At 44.5% G+C, this 22,648-nt stretch overlaps 1 protein-coding gene across 4 annotated transcripts in view; it reads left to right on the top strand.

The window, feature by feature from the left end:
* EGFR (epidermal growth factor receptor) overlaps positions 1–22,648 on the top strand; it is a 184,315-nt gene that overhangs the window by 104,392 nt on the left and 57,275 nt on the right. For 3 of the 4 annotated variants that reach the window (XM_012775591.2, XM_012775589.2, XM_012775592.2), the window contains exons 2-3: positions 15,780–15,931; positions 20,666–20,849. In XM_012775591.2, coding sequence (XP_012631045.2) covers positions 15,780–15,931; positions 20,666–20,849 — 336 coding nt within the window. Of the gene's footprint in view, positions 1–5,034; positions 5,096–15,779; positions 15,932–20,665; positions 20,850–22,648 lie in introns of all 4 variants that reach the window. The other variant, XM_012775594.3, reaches the window with a different exon arrangement.

The raw sequence follows: 22,648 nt of genomic DNA, 5'->3' as shown, positions 1-22,648 counted from the left end.
CTTAACAATGTAATTCCTACAACTCCACAAGGGCGGTACTCTCTTTATCTCCATTTAACAGATGAGGAGAGTGAAGCTGAGTGAGGAGGTGGCACCGCTCGTGTCGGCAGCGCTGGTCCGGACGTGGGCAAGTGGGGCTGGCGCCCACACGGTTAGGCGCAGTGGCCTGCCCTGTACACCTCCTGGCGCCCGCCAGGAGGGCAAAGAGACATGTTCCTGAGCTGCTGTCACAGCTCTCAGAGAAGTCACACGTGTACAGAAAGGTTACTGGGGGCTCTGATTCTAGTGAGATTAAATCTCAATAGTTTCCTTATTCAGTTGATTTTTTTTTAATAGCTTAAGTATTGGGTTAGAACTGAGTTAGAAAATTGAGATTTGCAAGTCCAAAGTATAAAGCATTGTACAAATGTTATTTTGTTTGTAGGGGGGTGAGTGAGACATTTGTTTTAAAAAACGTAGTGTGGGTTTTGAGGTATAAGATTTACGTAGGATCATACTATAAAATAGCCACAAACATTGGGCAAAACTCAAACACTCCCATGCAACCTCAAATCAACACTAAACAGTAAGTGAACAGACCTTAGGGAGGAAAAGTGCAAGTGTGTTTTCTAATGGTGAAACCATTCCCAGTGAAAATTAATTTATTGCCTAGTTAATAAGAGCCCCTCTGCCCTGGGCACATGGACACTTCATCCCAATGCTGATGTGATGCTTTTAGTTTTCTTTGTAAATGGAGCTAGCATTCGATGAGTGGCTGGTTCTGCTGCCCAACCTTTGGACTGTTTCCAAGCATAAAATTACAATTCCAGATAATCCTGTCACAAAGATCTGCATCTCATTAGGAGGGAGAGGAAGCCTGGAGATGACCCAGTCTAACCCCGTCAACCAAACAGCCAGGGCTTTCTCAGTTGTGTCACAAGTGATTTAAATGTTTTAGTAATCCTAAAAATCAATGTGCTTTTTCCATGAAAGGAAGTGTTACCACATTTTCCAAGTGGGAGGCATCTGTATACTTACTCCTTCTTCCTCTGATCCCCGCCCTCCTCCCCCCCCCACCCACACAGCATCTGTAGTTCTTAAACTAAAAGCACAAATTATTGTAAAAGTTAATTGGGCTTACAAAGGAATGCTTGTGTAGAAAACTTTCTCAGCTTCAGGGAGAAAAATCTGCTTGGAAAGGCTGTTCAGCAGCATAGAAATTGGTTTGTGGGAGGCACTCATAGGCCCTTAGGAGCGACCCCTTCTGCCACAGCGCCCAGACCTGACGCCACGCCAGGATAAACAGCTGCGGATGAGTCCAGTCGCGATGTAGAGCACACATGTAAGGTTTGCGCTTCTCTGGTTGCTGCCCTCAGTAATGGGCCATCAGCTTAAAATGAAAAACAAAAGCTTGCTTTAGATTACAGACTCACTAAAATATGTCCATTTCACCAGGTCTCAGCCTCGCAGGCACTTAGAAGGCCACTGGAAACCACCGCACGCGGCAGTGGTGCTGCAGGGACACGCAGAGCTCCAGGTGCCAGTAATGACTTTATCTCTGTCAACATGTTCTGTCAGATTGGATGGGACAGCCAGAGAAGCCAGGGTTGGCACAAGAACAAATAAAAAGGTTTCCCATCTCTTAGTGTGAATTGCTGAGCCTGGATTTGGTGCTTAGACGTGCTGAGGGGTGAGCAGCTTTCATTCCTGGTAGTTTTCTGGACCCAGCAATGTGGCTATACCCCCGTGCTCCCTCCTCCCCTCACTCAGCCACCAGGAGTCTCGGAGACTCACCCTCTCGAGCAACTGGGTGAGGCTTCTTCCCCTGTAGGGTTCCTGGTGAATGCCTTGTAATTCTGCTTAACAGGACCTGCCTTCTGAAAGCTACTTCTGATGACCAAAAGCAGCTCATATGACTCCTTGCAGATAGTCTGCAATTGTCCCCAATGGGAAAAGAGTTCACAGCTATTACTGACAGATAAGGAAATCCACTCATTTGTTCTTTGGCCTAGAATTATTGACATGGGGAGCAGCTTCACCTAGTTGTTGCACCTAAATAGAAAGGCTATTTAACAAAGTTTAAGAAAGAAGAAAATTACAAAATGCTTTCTGTAAGCAAAGTGAAACATAAGAGAAAAGCTGAAGGTAGGGCTTTTTTAAAAAAACGAAATATGCTTTATGACTCACCCGTGTGTGTTATTTGTACGTATTCTCTTGCATAATAATTAATAATGAAGCAAAGGATGATCATGTTGTGTTTTCTTGTCTGTTATTCTAATTTCTTGTCTGTTATTTCCATGTTTTGGGAGAATATTACTCTGGTTAAATGTCAAATACTTTCAATCAGAAAATGGGTTTTTAACAATAGAATTCTGTATCTGCATTCAACAGCAAATGTAATTCTGTTAATATTAAGCTAGTAGGATGTGACAGAAAACTTAAACCTAGGAGAGACCCAAGCAAGGAAAAATACTTCCTCATCCAAGCTGGAGAGGAATTTGCCATCGTCCCTACAATTAACAGATGAAACAGAGATTCCATTTTCATTGCTCAACTGCCACATTCAGTATTAAACTCTACAGAAAAGGGAATGGAGTCTGTTGACTTGAAAACTTATATATGATGTTAATGCAGATATTTCAGTAATTCAGCAATATTTATTCTTTTATTGCCTACTGAATTTCTTGAAATAATAAACTAAAGGAAACAAAGTGTTTACTGTTCTCTGATGACATATTATCTATTTAAAGAGACGAAACTTGCTGTGAAACAACAGAATGCTTTCTCCATGCAAGCATGAGCAAGGCTCACACATAAGAGACAGCCACAGGGGCTAAGGAAGCCAGGGCAGGATCTGGATGGGGCAATCTTTGCAGAGGATGTCCTTGTGCAGGAGGCCAGACACATGGAATTCCCAGGAGAACTGCAGAAGAGTGGAATCTGCAGGAAAGCTCTGGGGTGAGCAGAGAGGTGAGAAGCGATCATTACCCGGAAATATCTGCAGGGCCATAAGGTGGAGGAGAAACAAATTGTGTCTGTATTAAGCCAGAGCAAATTACCAGGTGACTCGTCTCAGATCAGTGTAAGGGACAATTTCGTGATGAAGTTGTCAATATAAAAGTGGACTGCTTCACACTCTTAGCGAGGTTGCAAATCCTGGCCACTCATGTGGCCCAGTGCACGTGGGGTAGGGGTCGCTATCCAAGGCTAACGTGATGCCCCACACACAACACACGCAAGTGACAGTCCCCAGCCCCTGCATTTCCCTCTCAGTTTTTAGGATCTTGTATCTTATTTCAATTCCACTATTTAGCTGATGATGAAATAGGAAAAGCTTAGCTCTGAGAAAATTCTTTCGGAGTTTGGCCTTGCTTGGGGGGATGAATCACTTCAACCAGGTTCATCTTCTCGAAAGTACAAGATAAAGGAGATCCTAATCATATACTTCCTGACCTCCTCTTGGACTTTCCTCTAAAACATGGGCCGGCACAGCACAGCCCACGGGTCCAATCCAACCTGCCACCAGCTTTTGCAAGTAAAATTTTACTGGAGCTTGACCACGCACATTCATTTGTTTATTGTCTGCGGTTGTTTTCATACTATACCAGCAGATTTGAGTAGTTGGGACAGAGACCGTATGATCCTCAAATCTGAAAACATTTGCTCTCTGGCTGTTCCAGGACGGGTGTGCTGCCCATGGCTCTGGAGCACCATGAGGGACACTTCAGACTCTCTCCTCTAGACGTAGACCTGTGGCCAGCAAAGCCAGCTCTGGTGCACATTCCAGACTCAGGTTTTTTCAGGCAGGGAAGTCATCTAATGTCAAGTGGTCATTGCTAGAACTGCTAGTTTTAGTTGATGGCTCTCCTTGTGGAGGGGCTAATGTGTTCCAGAGACAACAGTACTGCCCTATGGCAAGAGTTTCCTGAGCCAAAATTAAGATCCTTCTGTGGCAGAAACTTAGTTTGGACTTCTCTTGAGTTAACTTGGTAGTTGTTAGTGACTTCTGAGTCAGTTTTCCTACGCCAGCAAACCCAGGAAGGGAAGGCGCTTTCCTCTCCACACTGCCAGGTCCCCTTGCCCACTTGCAAATGAAACTAAAAGGAATATTTAAATGAAGTAGGAGTAAGTGAAAAGATTGTTCACTTAAAAATAATCATTAAATAAAAACACGTGCACCACTGCACACAGATCCAATTCTGCTTGGAAAACCACCACCAGGGTCAGGCGAGGCCCTTTTCTAAATGCAAAACAGCAACAGAGGAAAATGAGAAGTGTCCTGAGCAGCAAGCCGGCAGTGAATCCTCCACAAAGGCACACAGAGGTGTGGCTTCCTCAGCTTTGAGTGCCCAGCACGGGCGCCCAGGTCAGCTGTGGTCCAGATGCCTTCCTTTCAAGCCGTGGGCTAGTCCCTGTGACCCTGGCGGCCGGTTAGCTGTGTCAGCATCAGCTGTTCCACCTCCCTGCGAGATTCCAGGCGCTTGGCCAGGCCGCAGCCCAGCGTGAGTGAGCGGGAGGACGCGGGGCCGTTTCCGAGAGAGCTAGAGACAGGGAAGCGACTCCTCCATCTGGGAAGCCATCCAGATTTCACTCGCCCTTAGTGACAGTTACTAAGGCCTCACCAAATGTGCCTGGTGCCTTGACTGGGGACTCGCCCTCTCACTAAGTCTCCCAGGAGGCAAGGCACATTAGTCCCTGATTTATAAGAAAAAAAACGCTCAAAGTGACTAAGAAGTTGCCTCTGTAGTGGTGGAACCAGGATTTCAATTCAGACTTTGTGACCCAGGTCACTGGCGTGCCAATGGTATGTCATTGTTTATTGTCGTCACCAAACAGCTCAGGGATTAGCTTGCCACTTATTTATTGATGTTTTTACTTTTCAAACACTTCATGACATAAACATAAGCAGTGGTTCAGTGGCTCTGCTGGTGATTTGCCTTGTTTCTGTAATGTGAACATAAAGCAGGCATAGAGGCTGTGCTTTGGTGAAATTGAGCCAGTAATTTTGGGGGGAAAATTATTTTTCTCCTTTCACCACTTCCCATTTGTTCCCAGGTGAAAAGGATGGGATGACTACCACAATTCCAACCTGAGGCCGCATGGTGGGAGCTCAGAGGTGAGAGCGGCGTGGAAACCCTGACTTGTGCCCCATTCCCCGCCTAGCCTCCTCTAGCACCCAGAGTCACTGTGCTTCCTCCTGCCCCCAGCGTCCTGTTCCCGTAGGATCTGAGAGTTCCACGTCTGACCCTCAGGGCGGCCCACGGAAGGTCCTAGGACCTCCTGCCAGTTCGTGCACCATCGCCCAGCTTTGCTGGGGCCCTGCGAGAGCAGCACTCAGGAGGGTCCCCACGCACAGGCCATGGGATAGTGACTGTCACAGTGGCCAAGCAGCTAGACCTGGCCTTGCTGCAGCCAAGTGCTGTTGAGGTCACGGTCATGGTGGAGCGCAAGGAGCATCTCTGTTCTCAGAAGAAGGCTCAGTGGTGTCAGCCTTCTACTGGTGTCTTTAGTTTAAATTTTTGGTTGTCATTAGCTTTTCGCTTTTTCTTGAGGGGGGAGGGAGCATTGTTACTTGTGTGTTTGTTTTTTTCTTAATGCTCTGGGTAAACCCATATAAATGTGGGTATATTTATAAAGATGTCCTTAAAACACAATTGTGCATTAGAGACTGACTATTTTATTTTATTTTTATTTTTTGAGACAGAGTCTCACTCTGTTGCTTGGGCTGGAGTGCGGTGGCATCAGCCTAGCTCACAGCAACCTCAAACTCCTGGGCTCAAGCAATCCTTCTGCCTCAGCCTCCCAAGTAGCTGGGACTACAGGCATGCGCCACCATGCCTGGCTAATTTTTTCTATTTTTAGTAGAGACCGGGTCTCATTCTTTCTCAGGCTGGTCTCGAACTCCTGAGTTCAAACGATCCACCTGCCTTGGCCTCCCAGAGTGCTAGGATTATAGGTGTGAGCCACAGTGTCTGGCTGAGACTGATAAACGTGGGTAAAAATAGAAGAAAACATTTCAAAGAACATTCAAATCACCTTGGGATAGGAGTGGGCATGCACTGTCACATAGAATCCAAACAGAGTCTCTCTGCAGAGAAACACTTGCAAAACAAGGAAGAAGGAATTATTTTATTTCCTTGCAAATTACAAATCTTTTTCAAGATTTTTGTTCATAGGAAAAATGGAAGATGTGATTCTTATAGATAACTATAAATAAACCAGAAAGAATAACTTGTGCCCCCAGATTAAAATTCAGGAAATGACCCAAAGGAGAGGAATACAGGAAAAATGGGGGGAAAAAAAACAAATGAGAGAAACTTCATTTTTTTAAGTGAGGTTGTGGGGGCTCTGGGGGGGAAGGGGGAAGCACTGGAGAGCAGGGAGGAGGGGGCGGGGGGGGGGTCTAGGAGCACTGGGGTTGTGGGGGTGCAGGGGAACTCAGGGGAGTGCGCGGGGGCGGGCTGGGGGCACAGGAGTTGTGGGGGCGCGGTGGGGGGAGCTCAGGGACGGGGGGGGGCAGGTCTGGGGGCACGGGGTTGTGGGAAGCTCGGGGAGAGGGGCTCGGGAGCGCAGGGTCTGTGGGGGCGCGGGTTGGGGCTCAGGGAGCGTGGGGACTGTGGGGGTGCAGGGGCTGTGGGGGCACGGGGGGGGGGACCCAGGGGTGTGGGAGCGCAGGGGGGTGGCTGGGGAGTGCGGGGGGTGGGGGGCGGGGGCGTAGGGGAGCTGGGGGCGTGGGGTTGTGGAGAGAGGACCTCGGGGAGCGTGGGGGGGGGAGGCGTTCCTTTCCCAGACGTCCCCGGGCCCAGCCAGCGATAATCATCCGTGTCCGGTCACCGCATGCCCGCACGCCCTGGCCTGCGCGCCCCAGCTGCCCGCCTCAGCTGTGCCCTTCCCAGCGCCTCTCTGACGCCGGACGGCGGCGCGCTGGGGACTGGGGCGGAGGCGTGAGTGTGGCTGAGGCCCACAGGCTGGGTTAGGGTGCAGGGTGCCGGGTGCGAGCCCTGAGGCGTCCCGACCGCAGGGGCTGGCGCGCCCTGGCCGCAGTGGAGACGCTTGCCCACTGCGTCCCCCCTGGAGGGAAAGCCGGGCACCGCGGTCCCACAGAGAGATCTTAAACCGAACCCAGGATCGTGTCCTTTCTTCAGCGTGCCCTGCTCCGTGTTCAGGTTCAAGGAATACTCCAGCCACGTGCAGGCCTAATTCTATGTAAATAATGTTTTCCTCTATCTGTGAATTTTTGTTCAGTACATATCCATGTGTTTAAAATATAGAAGATCTGAGAAATGGGCTGCCAAGGCAAAATATGTTGCCAGGCACATAGTAGGTACTCAAAACAGATTTATTGGATTGAAAAAATGTCAGACCAATGGAAATCTTTTTTATTCCACTTTTGTTTCTTATAGTTCAATAACAGGTCAAATTCATGTCTGATTTACCAGCTATTCAACTGCCCATAAAAGATGGAGTGATTCCTCTGTGATTTAAGATTATTGATTTAAAAACTAGTAGGGGTAAAAATAGTTTGCTGGTATCTTTGAAGACATGTAGGCAGAAATAAATCACAGTGGTTACTGACAAGGGAAAGCCTCAGTGTTGTACATAATTCCTGCTTAGAAATTTGTGATTTAAGAAACTTGGTGTACAGGATCTCTGCTGCTCGGCTGCTCTGTGAAAGTCGTAGAGCTGGTCCGGTTTTAGCCGGAGTCCACTGAGACCTAGGGGGCTGAGATAATTGGCGGAGGATCATCTCATGATACCATCACGGTCTTCATGCTGATGGCACCGGAAACATATCCCACAACCCCAGAGAGTGGGACACAACCTACAAAGGTATCCTAACTCTACTTGGTACATTTTTACAAATCACAAACTTAGCTTGAGGTTACTGTAATGACTAGCAGGAGCCCAGGGATGAAGTGAACCAGGTTTGGAGTTGTTTCCCAACTCAAAATAAGAGCTGTTATTTTGAAGTCTTCTGCTTGTTAACTTAATTAGAGTTACTTGAGTATGCAGCTGTGTCAGGCATGCCAAAGCTTGGCGTGTCTGGTCCAGTAGGCATGTTATAACGCACATGGCAAATTATCAAAGAGGACTTTTTGAGTATTGCATGTGTGTTTCCATGTTGCAATGCAGATTCAAATTCAGTTTGACAAGCATCTCCAGGTGCCTTCCAACTAAGAACTATGTATTAGTTGTGAAATAAAATATATTAAAATAAGGAACCACTGAGAAAAACAAAGTTTTGTAAAATGAAGAAAAATTTTCTTCATAGTTATGAGACTTTTCCCATTCCACAAAACCTTTGATTAAACCCACAGTGAAAATTTAAATGCTGCTGTGTATTTACTTTTGTTTTTCCAATTATTTCATGACGACTCACAACCATAGACTCTTTTAGTTCCTATTATTGCAAACTATCATGTAAGTTAAATAAGTTTCATAGACTAGTCTGATACTGTAACCACAGTTGACAGCACTATTTCTATGGGATAATTGAGGATCTTAATAGTTGTACGTGATCATTTCTCCATTAAAAAATACATTTTATTAAAATAGCCATCTGTGACCTTGTTCAACATAGATTTTTGTAATATTCTCCTTGGCAACCTCTTATTTTAAAGTAATACATGGTTACTGTGGAAAATTTGAAAACTGTAAAAACTATGAAGAAGAAATAAGAAAAACACCCAGAAATCCATCATTAAGAAAAGACCATTGTTAATAACATGGTCTGTTTTCTTCCTGTCACATTTCTGTGCTTTTTAGCATAGTTGATATATATATATATATATATATATATATATATACACATTTTGAAATTGCAGTAAACCACAATAAATTGTAAATCCTAATATAATGAAACCACTGCAAATTCACTGAGTATCTTTTTCTTATATATATTTTGAATATATATTCAAAATATATAAAAATATATATAATTTATATATATTATATATAAAGTATATATATTTATTTATATAATTTACATATATTTATTTATATAATTTACATATATTTATATATAAATATATATAATAAGATATTATGTAAATATCTTATTTGAGATTTCCTTAAACCTTTCAGCATGAACTTGGAAAAAATCCTCCTTTCACTTTTAAAGCTTAATTAAATATCTACCTAGACTAGAAAAATTTTACAATGACCATTGAGAAACTGGGGAGATTGTCACTCTACAAACACATCCAGCCTCCGTCTTCTCCTCCTCTGTCAGACGTGTGGGGCAAAGGCAAAGAAACTCAGATCAGGCAGTTTAACCCTTCGATTCCTTTATTCTACTCGGGATTTAATTTTTTAAATACCCCAGATTTTACAAAGCGCAGCAGTAGAATAAAAAACTGGAGTTTCTTTTCATACAAACTTATTTATTTGAATTTTTTTATATTTCTAATTATTGATACATTCAAAGAATAATTTTAATCTCTATAATTTTTGCTAACTGTGTCAAGTCACACTCGACATCCAAGTGCAAATGGTTAAGACTTTGGTCACATGGTCACCCATTGCTTTCACACCAAAAATGTCAATGCAACAGCATGTGTGTGTACTTCACAACAATCTAATGAGATATACATATGTAGAGAGAGACTTCAACTTACCATAGTTTGATTTAGGAGTTTTTGACTTTACAATGGTGTGAAAGCAACACACATTCAGTAGGAACCACATTTCAAATTTTGAGTTTTGATCTCCTCCTAGGCTAATGATAGGAGGTGAAATACTCTCTTGCTATGCTGGGCGGTGGCGAGCGGCCTCACCTCCGTCAGCCAGGAGATCAGGAGAGTCAAAAACTGGTGCTCGACAGTGGACTGTGTTGCCAACATTTTTAGAATCTTGTGTTTTGTGTTTCTGCATCCCATCATGTCTACAAAATGGCCATACTCAATAATATGTTTAACTTGGGATGGGTTTATCAGGACATAGCCCCATCGTAAGTCAAGGAGCATCGTATATGTATATGGTGGGGAGAGATGGATAGCAAATGCATAAACAAACCAATTTTTTATTATTTTTAAGTGATTACTATTTAATAATAAGTAGTGGTCACTGTAGAAAGAAAAGAAAGGATAATGTGACAGCTCATAGATGTGAGTACTTGAGCTAATGTGGTTGCAGAACAAGCTTTCCTGGGGGGCGGGGCCATCTGTGCAGAACCTCCGCTAGGCAAGAGAGGCAAAGATTCAAACAAGAGGGGTAGTGGTGGAAGAGCATTGACCCAGATGGAGCAGCCCTGGGTGGGCAGGAGTTGGGCCCGAGTGAGAGAAGCAGAGGCGTGTGGGACTGTGAGCAGGAGACAGCTGAGGGGCCTCACAGACCACAGGATGAAGCAGGCTCACACCAATTCAAGTTATACTGAGAAGCTTTTGGCTGGTTCAAACCAGGCACTAGTAGGCTGTGATTTCTGCTTTGAAACAGAGTGCTCTGCAGAAAATGGGGCGAGAATAGTAGCAGAGACAAGTTAGGAGGCCAAAGGGAGAGATTTACAAGAGCCCAACTACTTTGGCAGCTTTCTCAACATGTAGTTGAGAAAACAACAAATTAAAACAATTATAAATCTACTAAGTATCTAAGTAGATTTGGGCAAATCTGGAGAAACTTTTTTTAATGTCATATGTTAATCAGTGATACAGATTTGCCTAGGCTTGTGTGCAGAGAGGGGTGTACACCCCCATAATGGCAGAGGAAGGCCACAGAGCCTACCCCTAAAACCAGGGTCATTTCAAGACTTAAAGGAGACAGGTTGTTTTTATTTTCAGTGAAGATAAAGTGAGGGTTTTCTTAAGAGAAAGAATAACTAGACCATGGGTTAGCCTATGTGTCTCAGGATCATACACTGGTAACTCTTATGCATGCTTTCCTGAATCCCATGAAAAGCGAAGTGTAGCACGGCAGCACAGATGCATCTCAGAAACACTACACTGTGAAATAAGCCGTACGCAAAGGGCAACATCAGCAATTTCATTTGTATAAAGTTATAAAGTAGGCAGAATTATTCTGCAGCAAAAAGAGCTCACAACAGTGGTTACCTCTGGTGCGTAGAGGCAGGGATTAACTCTGAGGGGACATGAGGGTGACCCGAGGCTCATATCGCTATGGGAGCTTGGTTTCTGCAGGCACATGCATTTGTTGAATGATTAATCCTCTCACCGTTTGTGGATGTTTCCTCAAAAATAACAACTGTAGGCCGGGCGCGGTGGCTCACGCCTGTAATCCTAGCACTCTGGGAGGCCGAGGCGGGCGGATTGCTCGAGGTCGGGAGTTCGAAACCAGCCTGAGCGAGACCCCGTCTCTACTAAAAATAGAAAGAAATTAATTGACCAACTAAAAGTATATATACAAAAAATTAGCCAGGCATGGTGGCGCATGCCTGTAGTCCCAGCTACTCGGGAGGCTGAGGCAGGAGGATTGCTTGAGCCCAGGAGTTTGAGGTTGCTGTGAGCTAGGCTGACGCCACGGCACTCACTCTAGCCTGGGCAACAAAAGTGAGACTCAGTCCCAAAAAAAAAAAAAAAAAAAAAAAATAACAACTGTATATTAATATTGAACTGTAGTCAGTGACATGCCAAGGTGAAGTATACTGATATTTCTACTGTAGTTTAAAATGCATACCAAAATCAGATGGATAGATGTATAGGTATGTGATAAAGCAAATATAGTAAATTTTAACATAGGGATGTTCATGATACAGTTCATTCAGCATTTCTATACATTTACAAATCTTCATGATAAAATTTGAGAACAAAAACCTAGTGGTTTGAAGACCTGAGTTGTAGGGCCTGCTGGTCTCTTGATGTACAGAATTTGCTGGCAGATTTACAAGAGCTAGAGCATTTACAAGAGCACTAGCATTTTGTATGGAGCTTGACACAAATTCTTTTAATTTTCAAATGTATAGCCCTAATTAATATTAAATTTCTCATTGAATAAATTGCTTAAATACCTAATTCTAAATGCATATCTTTATGAAATTCCTAAAGTACAGTGTTCCTTTTTTAAAATTTTCTGATTAGATAAATATTCTACAGACAAAGTAACTGTATTTAATGTCTAACATTAGAGTAAACCTATATGCAGATCCAAACATGCCAGTTTAGACAATATCTCAGGGCAGTATACATTGACTGAAGTCCCCCAGTATCTGTCAACATGCACGTCATATTATGTTCCTGTCACATTCTCAGTAGCTAACTTTAATAAAAGAAAGTCAGTCCTTCAGTCTTAAAAAAAAATTCTGGGAGGTTGCCTTAGTTCATTTTGTGCTGCTGTAACAATACCACAGACTGGGTAATTTATAAAAAAAATAAATTTATTTGGCTCATGGTTCTGGAGACCGGGAAGTCCTAGGGCACAGCGCCAGCATCTGCTTGGCACCTGGTGAGGGCCTTTATGCTGTGTCATCCTGTGGCAGAAGGGCAGGAGAGTGTGCATGCGAGGGGTCGGGGGACAGAGAGGAAGGGAACCAAACTCAGCCTTTATGAAGAACCCTCTCCCAGGATAATTAACCCATTCCCTTGGTAACAGCAGTAATCAACTCAGGACAGCAGGGCTCTCCTGACCTAATCACCTCTCAACACTGTTGCTTTGGGGATCAAGTTTTCAACACAAGAACTTTGGGGGACACATGGAGACCACAGCAGAGGTCAATATTATTGTCACCATCTTCATATTTGAGGAAAGCATGGCATGGCTTAGGGAAGTGGTTCAAAGTCACACAGTGAGAAAATGGTTAAACAAAAACTTTCTCTTGGACTAATTAAAAAGCTCTTTACTCTTTGAAGTTTTGTCTTGAATATGCCTAACTAGTTTGTGATTGGTATTTTCTGAATAATTTTACTTATATCAGTGATCTTACATTTAAATTTTCCTCATTGCTCTGTATTTATAACATGAGATATTTGGTACAAAGATGGAACAAGACTTATACTTTGTTTTAATCAGGAAACCTAGACCAAGTTATTCTGACCGTCATCCTAGATCTCACTTACATGCTGCACTCTCCTTTTGGATATATGAAAAGAGAAAACCTCAGAAGAAATAGCCTTCTCATGATTTCTTTTCATACTTTAGTAGTTAACCTTAGGATGGTAATCAGGATGGACTTGCCTTATATTGACTCAGATAATATATCAACTGCTTTCTTATTCTCAAGAATAGACATGTTGGGTAAATTGGGCATTGAGGTTTCTTTGCAAATTTTTGCTACTAATAAAAAATAAATAATAAACAGCAGTCTGCATGAAGCTTTTTTTTTTTTTTTTTTGAGACAGAGTCTCACTGTTGCCCTGGGTGGAGTGCAGTGATATCATCATAGCTCACTGCAATCTCAAACTCCAGGCCTCAAGCAATTTCCACACTAATTTTTTCTACTTTTGCTAGAGACGGAGTCTTGCTCTGACTCAGGCCAGTCTCGGTCTCCTGACCTCAAGCAATCCTCCTGCCTTGGCCTCCCAGAATGCTAGGATTACAAGCATGAGCCACTGTGCCTGGCTAAACTTCTTCTATGTTTAGGTCTAGTTCCTTAGAATAGGTTTTCCAATGTGGAATCATCATGATGTAGAATTAAGCATATTCATTTGTTTACACAGATTGTCCACTTGCTTCCCAAAATGTTTTATGAATTAATATTCACATCAATAATGTGTAATGTTGCTATTATCTTCCAAATATAGGATCTTTTTTCTGACTATAAAAGTAATTCATGCTAAGTCATAGATAATAAAAGGTTATGATAGATAGGAATTCATCAAATAAATACTTTTGGTGCTCATTTATGACTTTTTGAGTAAATGAATGAAAACACAAGTACAATCTTTTAAAAATATTGCTTCTTCTAACAGACTAATCTTAACTGGCATGCTGTCCTATATTTTACTGACCAAAGTTACTTATTCATTGATTTAAAAATAAAAATTTCTTTGGTTCAGCTGAAACTTACAAGCTAATGTCCTTGATCATTTAAAATGAAATTAATTGTCTTTGTTTCCATCCCTCTGTACATTGAAGAAACTTCTGGAACCTGCTCAGCCCAAGGTCCTAGTTGACCCTGTTTACCAGATTAGCGGAAGGCCCAAGCAGCACTTGCTGCTACTTGGACCACAGCGATCAGTTAGAATGAGAGTCAGAAGCCGTAGTCTGTCAACCAGGAAAGCAGCTTGCGTTCCTAGGTGTGTCACCTGGAAGGTCATGTGTTCTTGTCAAAACCCTGTACCTACATGAGTGGCAATGTCTGGAAGGGGCTTAGAATTGGGAAATCAGTCTGGCCCTGTCTGCATGTGTAGCAGACAGTTGCGAGACTGTTCGAACTTGAGGCTGCGTCCAGAGCAGCCTGTGCTCTGGAGTGGCAGCAGCCCAGAGACGGTGGGCCAAGCCAGAGCAGAGGTTGGAAAAGCCACAGAAGGATTCCGCCCTGGACATAGGAGGCAGGGAGTCCACAGTGTTGATTTCCATAGTTCCCACGTGAAAGTTCTTGCTCCCCCTGAATACGAATGAAAACACAGAAGGGAAGAAGAGGGAAGCGGCCACGGAGTAAAGAGCACGTGGGCCGGCCTGGCGAGCGTGTCAGTGAGTGCGGGGCTGGCTGTGCTCTGGAGACACTGGTGAGCAGCTCCCACGGGGCGGGAGTGGAGAAGCCTGTGCGGCAGAGACGCACCTTTAAGAAGAGCTCTGAAGAAAGTGCGCATGCTGACTTTGCGCTCTGCTGCCTGCTCACTGATTGCTTGGCGCCATGGAGATGAGGAAGGGCCAGGTCTGAATCCAACCTGCAAAGCCGGAGTTCATGCTTCTTCACTCTTACAGTCATTGCGGTTCAAATCATACTCCCTTCACAATGTCCTTGCCTCAAAGGCTCAAGCCTGCGTTTTGTTACGCTGGCCTAGACATGCCTCTCACAGAGCTGGGTCTGTGAATATGACTCTGCTATGATCCTCCTCTTTGCTTTTAAATGCAGCCTCCCAAGTGCATTTCTATAGTCCAGCTTTGTCCCCTAATTTAAATGTTTGCTTGGATTAGTTTGATTTCTTAAAAGTGCATTAGGGGCTGAGCGTGCCATTGGCAGGTGGCACAGAGCAGTCACACCTGCACCTGTGCTGGGTGGATGGACAGTACGGACAGACGGAGGGATGTGTTGGTTTCTCACTAGCTGAGTGTTATTTTAAATGTTATGTTTTTGTTTCTATTATATTCTGAATATTCTATGATTAGACCTTTGATTTGTTTTTTGATGCATTAATTTAGAAGAATATTTTTAATCTCCAGCCAGTTAGGTTTTTAACTGACAGTCATGTCACTGATTTTAGGCGTGCAGTGTTGTGGTTAGAACTATTGCCTAGTGTATGTTGTGTTTGTAAACATTCTTTGCACACACAATAATGTGACATACTATGTTTTTGCAAAGTAAAAAGTTCATTATGTAGTTATTAATTCAACCCTGTAATTATTATTTAAATGCCTTATGATGTTTGTTTTTTGCCTACTGGAGTTTTCATAGACTTATCCTGTCTTTACTTTTATAGCATTTTCATCTATTCTCCCTTGAATTTTTATCATTTTTTGTGTGTATTTTAATGTAATGCAATTCCATGCATTCATTATAGGGACAAGCTATCTCTTATTATGAAGTTCACTTATACAAACTTAAACATTTTCATCACATTTGCCTTGATATGTCCTTTAATCAGAATTAATATCATAGGTCTAAAGTTTATAAAGTTAATGAAAATTGTTTTATTTTATTTTTCCTACTTTTCTCAGCATTTCACATGACATCTTCTCTTGTCTTCCAGTTTGCCAAGGCACAAGTAACAAGCTCACTCAGCTGGGCACTTTTGAAGACCACTTTCTGAGCCTCCAGAGAATGTTCAACAACTGTGAAGTAGTCCTTGGGAATTTGGAAATTACCTACGTGCAAAGGAATTATGACCTTTCTTTCTTAAAGGTTAGTTCAATGACGTTGATTGTCCTACCCAAATATAATACAAGTAAATATAAGTAGATAAAGGAGTTAGCGGAATTTAACTTAAAGAGTGTTTACTTCTGCTATGGCGATTACAAGTCCTAGGAAGGAACAGATAGATGGGGGTTTATGAGAAAGCAACTTTACCAGCTAGTGTCAAGTGATAGCTAGAAAAGAACGTTGAAGGGAAACAGGCTGGTCTGGCATTCCACTGTCACCGCACACACTGACAGTAAACTCTGACCATTACTTCAGCCATGGTGTGCTGGTGGTATACTAGTTCTTAAAAAAGAAGAAGAAGAAGAAGCCCTGTTTTATAGCATTTGCCCCTTTTCTTGGTGTGAATACTCCCACCATAGCAGGCTTCAAACTCCCAAGAGCTGTACACGCAGGTCACAGAATTCCTGACTATTTCACAGTAGGCTCCAGCGAGCTGGTGAGAGCCACTCTGAAGGCTTCAGAGTTTGGTGGTGGTTGAACTTGGATTTGCTTGGCTACCTTCTGAGATTTTTTTCTTTCCTTTAAAATAAGAAATCATACAACAAGACAGACACAAAATAATTTTTTAATTTCCATTTTATCTGTGTAGAACACCAAGTAGAATGATAGTCACAGCATTCCTTTTTTAAAATTATTTGTATAAACGTATGGGGTACAAGTGTATTTTTGTTACGTGTATGTATTACATATGATTACATCTGATGAAGTTAGGGCTTTTAGTGTATCCAACACCCAAATAACATACAAGGTACATTGTACCTTGTTACCTATTAAGGAATTTCTCATCATCCACCTCTCCACCTCCCACACTTCCAAGCTATCATCCCACACTCTGTCTCCATGTGTGCACACAAGTGAGAGCATGCGGTGTTTGACTTTCTGTATCTGAGTTGTCTGACTTGGGATATGGCCTCCAGTTCCATCCATGTTGCTGCAAAAGATGGATTCTTTCTCGTGGCTGCAGAGTATTCCATTATGCATATATATACCACATTTTCTTCATCCATACACTTAAGTCAATTCCATATCTTTGCCATCATGAATAATGCTGTGATAAGCATGTGAGTGCAGGGATCTTTTTAATATAATAATGTATTTTCCTTTGGGTAGATACCCAGTAGGGAGATTGCTGGATCACATGGTAGTTGTGGTATGATGTTAAGTTGTTAATTTGTCATCTTTCTACTTTTTTGACGTGGGAATTTAGTGCTATAAATTCCCCTTTCAACACACCTTTCTCTGTATCACTGGGGTTTTAGTATGTTGTGTTTCCATTTTCATTTGTTTCAAAACATTTTTTAATTTCCATTTTAATTTCTTCATTGACCCAATGATCATTCAGGATCATGCTGTTTAATTTCAATGTATTTGTATAATTCCCTAATTTCCTCTTGAAATTGATTTCTAATTTTATTCTGCTGTAGTCTGAGAAGCTACTTGATATGATTTCAGTTTTTTAAAACTCATTGAGACTTGTTTTATGGCCTAACATGTAGTCTATCTTGGAGAATGTTCCATGTACTGATGAGAAAAATGTGTAGTCTGTACTTGTTGGGTAGAAGGTTCTGTAAATGTCTGTTATGCCCATTTGATCTGAAGTTCAATTTAAGTCCAACATTTCTTTTTTGATTTTCTGCTCAATTATCTCTCTAGTGTTGTGAGTGGGGTGCTGAAGTCCCCCACTATTATTGTATTACTGTCTGTCTCTTTCTTTGGATCTAGTAATATTCATTTTATGAATCTGCACGATCCAGACTCTGTATATATCTAGGATCCTTTTATCATTATATTATACACCTGTTTGTCTTTTTTTTTTTTTTTTTGCTGTTTTTGATTCATAGTCTGTTTTATCTGACATAAGTATAGCTACTCCTGTTCAATTTTGTTTTCCATTTGCATGGATATCTTTTTCCACCCCTTTACTTTCATTGTATATGTTTCTTTACAGATAAGATGAGTTTCTTATAAGCAGCATATATATGGATCATTTTTTATCCATTCTGCCAATCTATGGAATATTTACTCTATTTATGTTCAAAGTTAAAGTTGATATGTGAGGTTTTATTTTTGTCATATCAGTTGTTATCTAGTTGTTTTATAAAGTCTTTGTAAATTCTTTTTCTCTACTTGTCTTTGTGGTTTGGTGGAATTCTGTAGTCTTGCCATTTGATTCCTTTCTCTTCCTCCTTTCTGTGATTGTTTTATGAGACCTATGAGTTTTATACTTTTGTGTGTTTTTATGATGGTGAATGAGGACCTTTCGTTTCTATGTTAGGACTCTTTTAGGCATTTCTTATAGGGCCAATCTAATGGTGATGAATTCCCTCAGTGTTTGCTTGTTTGGGAAAGACTTTATTTCTGCTACATTTATGAAGCTTAATCTAGCTGGATATAAAATTCATGGCTGGCAGTTTTTTTCTTTTAGCACTTTGAAAACACCATCCCATCTATTCTGATTTGTAAGGTTTCTACTGAGAAGTCCACTGTTAGTCTGATGGAGTTTACTTTATAGGTGACTAGGTGCTTTTTTCTCTTGCTGATTTTTAAAAAATGTTCTCCTTCATGTTGACTTTAAACATTCTAATGACAATATGCTGTGGTGAAGTCCACTTTGTAATGTGTTTTCCTAGGGATCATTGGGCCTTCTATGTCTAGATATCTAAATTCTTGCTAGACTTAGGAAGTTTTTATCCATTATTTCCTTAAATAGGTTTTCTAAACGTTTTGATTTTTTTCCTTCCCCCTTGGGAATACTGAAAACTCATAAATTTGGTTGCCTTATGTAGTCCTGTGTGTCTTGAAGGCCTTGTTCATTTATATTTATTCTTTTTTTTTAATTTTTTTTTCTGACTGACTTATTTCAAAAGACCTGTCTTCAAGTTTTTTCTTCTGCTTAGTTTAGTCTATTATTGGAGCTCTCAAGATTTTGTAATTCCTTCAATGAATTTTTAGTTCCAAAATTTCTTTGTTTGGATTTTATAAGACATTTTTCTCCTTAGATTTCTCATTCATATTCTGAATTGATTTTTTGACTTATTTTTACTTGTTTTCAGATTCTCTAACATTTCATTGAGCTTCTTTAAAATCAATATTTTGAATTATTTGCTTGACATTTTGACGGTTTCTTTTTGGTTAGGGTCTGTTGCTAGAGAAGTATTGTGTTCCTTCGAGGGTGTCTTAGTACCTTGTTTTTTAATGCTTCTTTTATCTTCACACTGATTTCTACCCATCTGGAGTAAGAGTCACTTATTATTTTTGAATTTACTTTTGTGTACTTTTTCTCTTAAAGATTGACTGTGATGTTGGTTGGGCAAGACTGTTTGGCTTTGCTTCTGGGTCCATACAGTGACAGACTCTTTATGCGTTCTTTGGTGATAAGTAGCCTTTATGTGGTGGCTTTCTCAAATTCCAGTTGTAGTCGTGTACTGGGTGGGTAAGCAGCTGGTGGGGGGTACGGGCAAGGCAGCAGTGGTCCCCAGAAGCTATTCTTGTTTCTGAGTGCTGTGCTCTCGGGTCAGCAGTTGTAATGGGCTACGCAGGCAACCTCCAGGCCAGGAGGTGGCACTTGCAGGTAAGAGCCAGCTGTGGTGTTAGCAGTAGGGTTTATGTGCGACTTCTGTTACTTGCACGAAGTAGTCAGGTATCCCAGGTGGTAGATTGGGTCACGGGGCTGTCCTCAGGCCCCTGGAAAAATACCTGGGTGAAGGGTGAGTGCTGCTGCGCTGAGGTCTCAGCCAGGAGGAAGGGCCAGTGCCTGTGCCGCAGCCTTGGCCCGCAGGAGTGGGACCTGCTTCCCTCACACAGCCTGGTCCTGGTGTGGCGCTTACTCCTCGGTCTCAACTATGGCAGCCAGTCAGAATATTCAGTTAGTGCTGCAGTTCTCTGTGCTGACCAGCCCACACCTCACAGGTCAATACCACACCTCCCAGCAACTCTCCTTCTGCTCTGGCCCGGGAGAGCCCAGCTCCAGTGCTGTGGCTGGCGCCCCGCTACACCTGTTTCTCAGTTCCTGCTGTGGGAGCCCGACCCCACTCGAGCGCCAGTTCCCCAGGCCCTGCCCGAGTCTCTAACGCCAAAGGCTGCTACCACCTGTGGCTCCCGGAACCTTGCACAGCTCGCTAAGAGGGGGGATCAAGAATGGCATTCTCCTGTGGGCTCCCAAGTCTGGGGCAGTGCCTGGGACACCTCCCAGAGCGGTTCTGTCTCACAGTCTTCTAGCCACTTTCCAAATTAAAGCCAGGGCTGAGGAGGGTCCAGATGCTTTTCCCTGGGGAAGGTGGACCACGGGGAGACACTCACTCCCATCTCCCGCACGGGCGTTCGCTCCCGGCGGCCAGCCAGATGCAGCCACGCAGGCTGCCCACCCTCCTCCTCCCCGACCTGGACTTCCCTTCCACTTTTCTGTGGAAGTCTCATGCCCCTGCTTGGACAAGTGTTCAAAGTGTGGCTGTCTGCACACTATTTTGGTTCTTCTAAGTAGACGAGGTGCCTGGAGCAGCCTCTGGACAGCCCCTTGGACCAGCCTCCCAGAGCAGCGCGTTGTCCTTGCCGCAGGCCTCAGCCCCGCCCGGCTGTGTCGCCCATGCTGCACATCTGCTCTCCTCGCTCGTGCCCCGCGGTTCCGCTGGGTGCCCTGGGCTCTCTGGACCCATTTCAGACCTTGAATTCCTGAGTTCCTCAAGAGCAAAATAACATGTTCACGTTTTATTTCCGTAGACCATCCGGGAGGTTGCTGGTTACGTCCTCATTGCCCTCAACACAGTGGAGAGGATCCCCCTGGAAAACCTGCAGATCATCAGAGGAAACATGCACTATGAGAACTCATACGCCCTCGCAGTCTTGTCCAACTATGGCGCCAACAAGTCGGGACTGAGGGAGCTGCCCATGAGGAACTTGCAGGGTGAGTGGCGGGGCCTACACCCGGCTGTGATGCAGGGAGCGATTCCGGTGGCACTCAGCGAGCCTGAGTTTCCTAATTCTCCCTCAGAGAAGCTTTCATTCACCGAATGCACATGTACCGAGTGCACCTGTGTGCAGGAAGCAGCAGGTGGAGTTCTGGAGCGATGGGAGACGGTGGAATGGGAACGGGAGAGTCGAGCCAGGTCCAGCTCCCCCAGGGTCGTGGAAGGTGTGGCGAGAAGCCCACAGAGCTAGTGAGCACTGGCAGTGGTTCTGGGTGAAGGAGTGTGGCCAGACGAGCTGGGTGGGAATGAGTGGTGTGTGGGGAGCGAACACGCTGCCAGCCTGGTCACTCACCCAGGCCTCAGGGACAGCGCCCCTGCAACTCCGCCCGCGTCGAAGGCAGCTCCGAGGGCAGAGCTGCTGCCCGCGAGGCTGCGTGTCAGTTGAGGACGGGAGTGAGCGCATCGTGGAAGTGGGAGACACTTGCGAGGCTCCTGTGGGAGGAAACTGGCGGCTAGCAGAAGAAAGAGAGAGTTGACTTTAAATATCGGAGAGATCCATCACTGTGCCCCCACGCTGTGGCAGATTTTGCGCCAAGACTGTTAAATTGGGAACTGGCTTTAAAGTCCACAGCCTCCTTCAAAGTCAGATCTTACGATGGGGTTAACATCCGGATAAACCCGTTGCAGGCCAAAAATATCGTAAGTAAAATTTGGGGAGCATTACTGACCGTGTGTTGAATTCATACCAGGGCAAAGTAAAAGAATCTGAGATGAGCCGTGGTAAGCCGGCAACCGTGTGTGCTCTGCCGTTTCACAGAGAAGCACTCCCAAGTCCCAAGTAAAGTAGCTGTCCCAAGGCCCAGACTAATTAATGAGTAGAGACCAGCCACAGCCACCAAATCCCCTCCCAGGCGCTCCCTGCCACGTGCCCTGCCGTCTGAAGGAGCAGGCTGGGGTGGGGGTGGGGGCTGAGACGGAGCAGAGGTGCAGAGCAGGGTCGCGCTGGAGTGACGGGAGCTCGGCAGGACTCAGCGCTGGGCCCTGGGCCACATACACCAGCAAGGACAGACCCAGCCCGCCGCTCCCCTCCTGGCTCCTTGGCTTGCCAGCCTGTAAAACCGCCTTAGAAATTCCCACCCACCAACTAACCCTGCGGACTCGACCTATGTCGCACCCACATGCTGTGCAGTGGCCTGTTGCAGGTCGCCGGCGCCTCCTGCAGCACCGCGGCCGGAGCCGGCCATCTGGGCACCCACGCCGGCCCACCCTCAGCAGCCAGAAGCCCAGGGCGTGTGCTTCATCTGTGCCTCGGTGTCCTCATCCTAAACATGTGGATGGCACCCTTGCGGAAACTTGGAGGCCTGCGTCCTGGGGCTGTGGGGAAGAGAAGCGAGCGCCCCCAGGGAAGCGCCCCCGCCACTCTCGTGGTCCTGGCACAGCCTTACCGCTCTGCTCTGTCAGGGCGGCGCTGAGCACTAGCCTGGCGCCGCCACAGGGCGCACAGCCCGCGTGGCGCGGTGCCCAAGCGGCAGGCCCTGGCTCTCGCCCTGCGGCCCCCGCGCTGGCCCAGTCGCCGGGCAGCTGGCGTTCCTTCTGCGCTCCAGTCCTGGCCTCGCTCGGGCTCACCGCCCGCGCTGGCTCCCGAGGGGTGTTCCGGGTCGCCCACCTCTCGCCTCCCACACCAAGCGCCACAGTTTGGGCCTCATGGCCTCCCAGCCTCCTCTCAATCCTCTACTGCCCACCATCCACTGAGGAAACCGTGTGCCTGCTTCCCGCTCCGTGTGCCTGCTTCCCC

Source organism: Microcebus murinus, chromosome 9 (genome assembly GCF_040939455.1).
Source record: "Microcebus murinus isolate Inina chromosome 9, M.murinus_Inina_mat1.0, whole genome shotgun sequence".
NCBI classification, from domain to species: domain Eukaryota; kingdom Metazoa; phylum Chordata; class Mammalia; order Primates; family Cheirogaleidae; genus Microcebus; species Microcebus murinus.
Note: the sequence above shows the minus strand (reverse complement) of the source record. Positions and strands in the feature narration are given on the sequence as shown.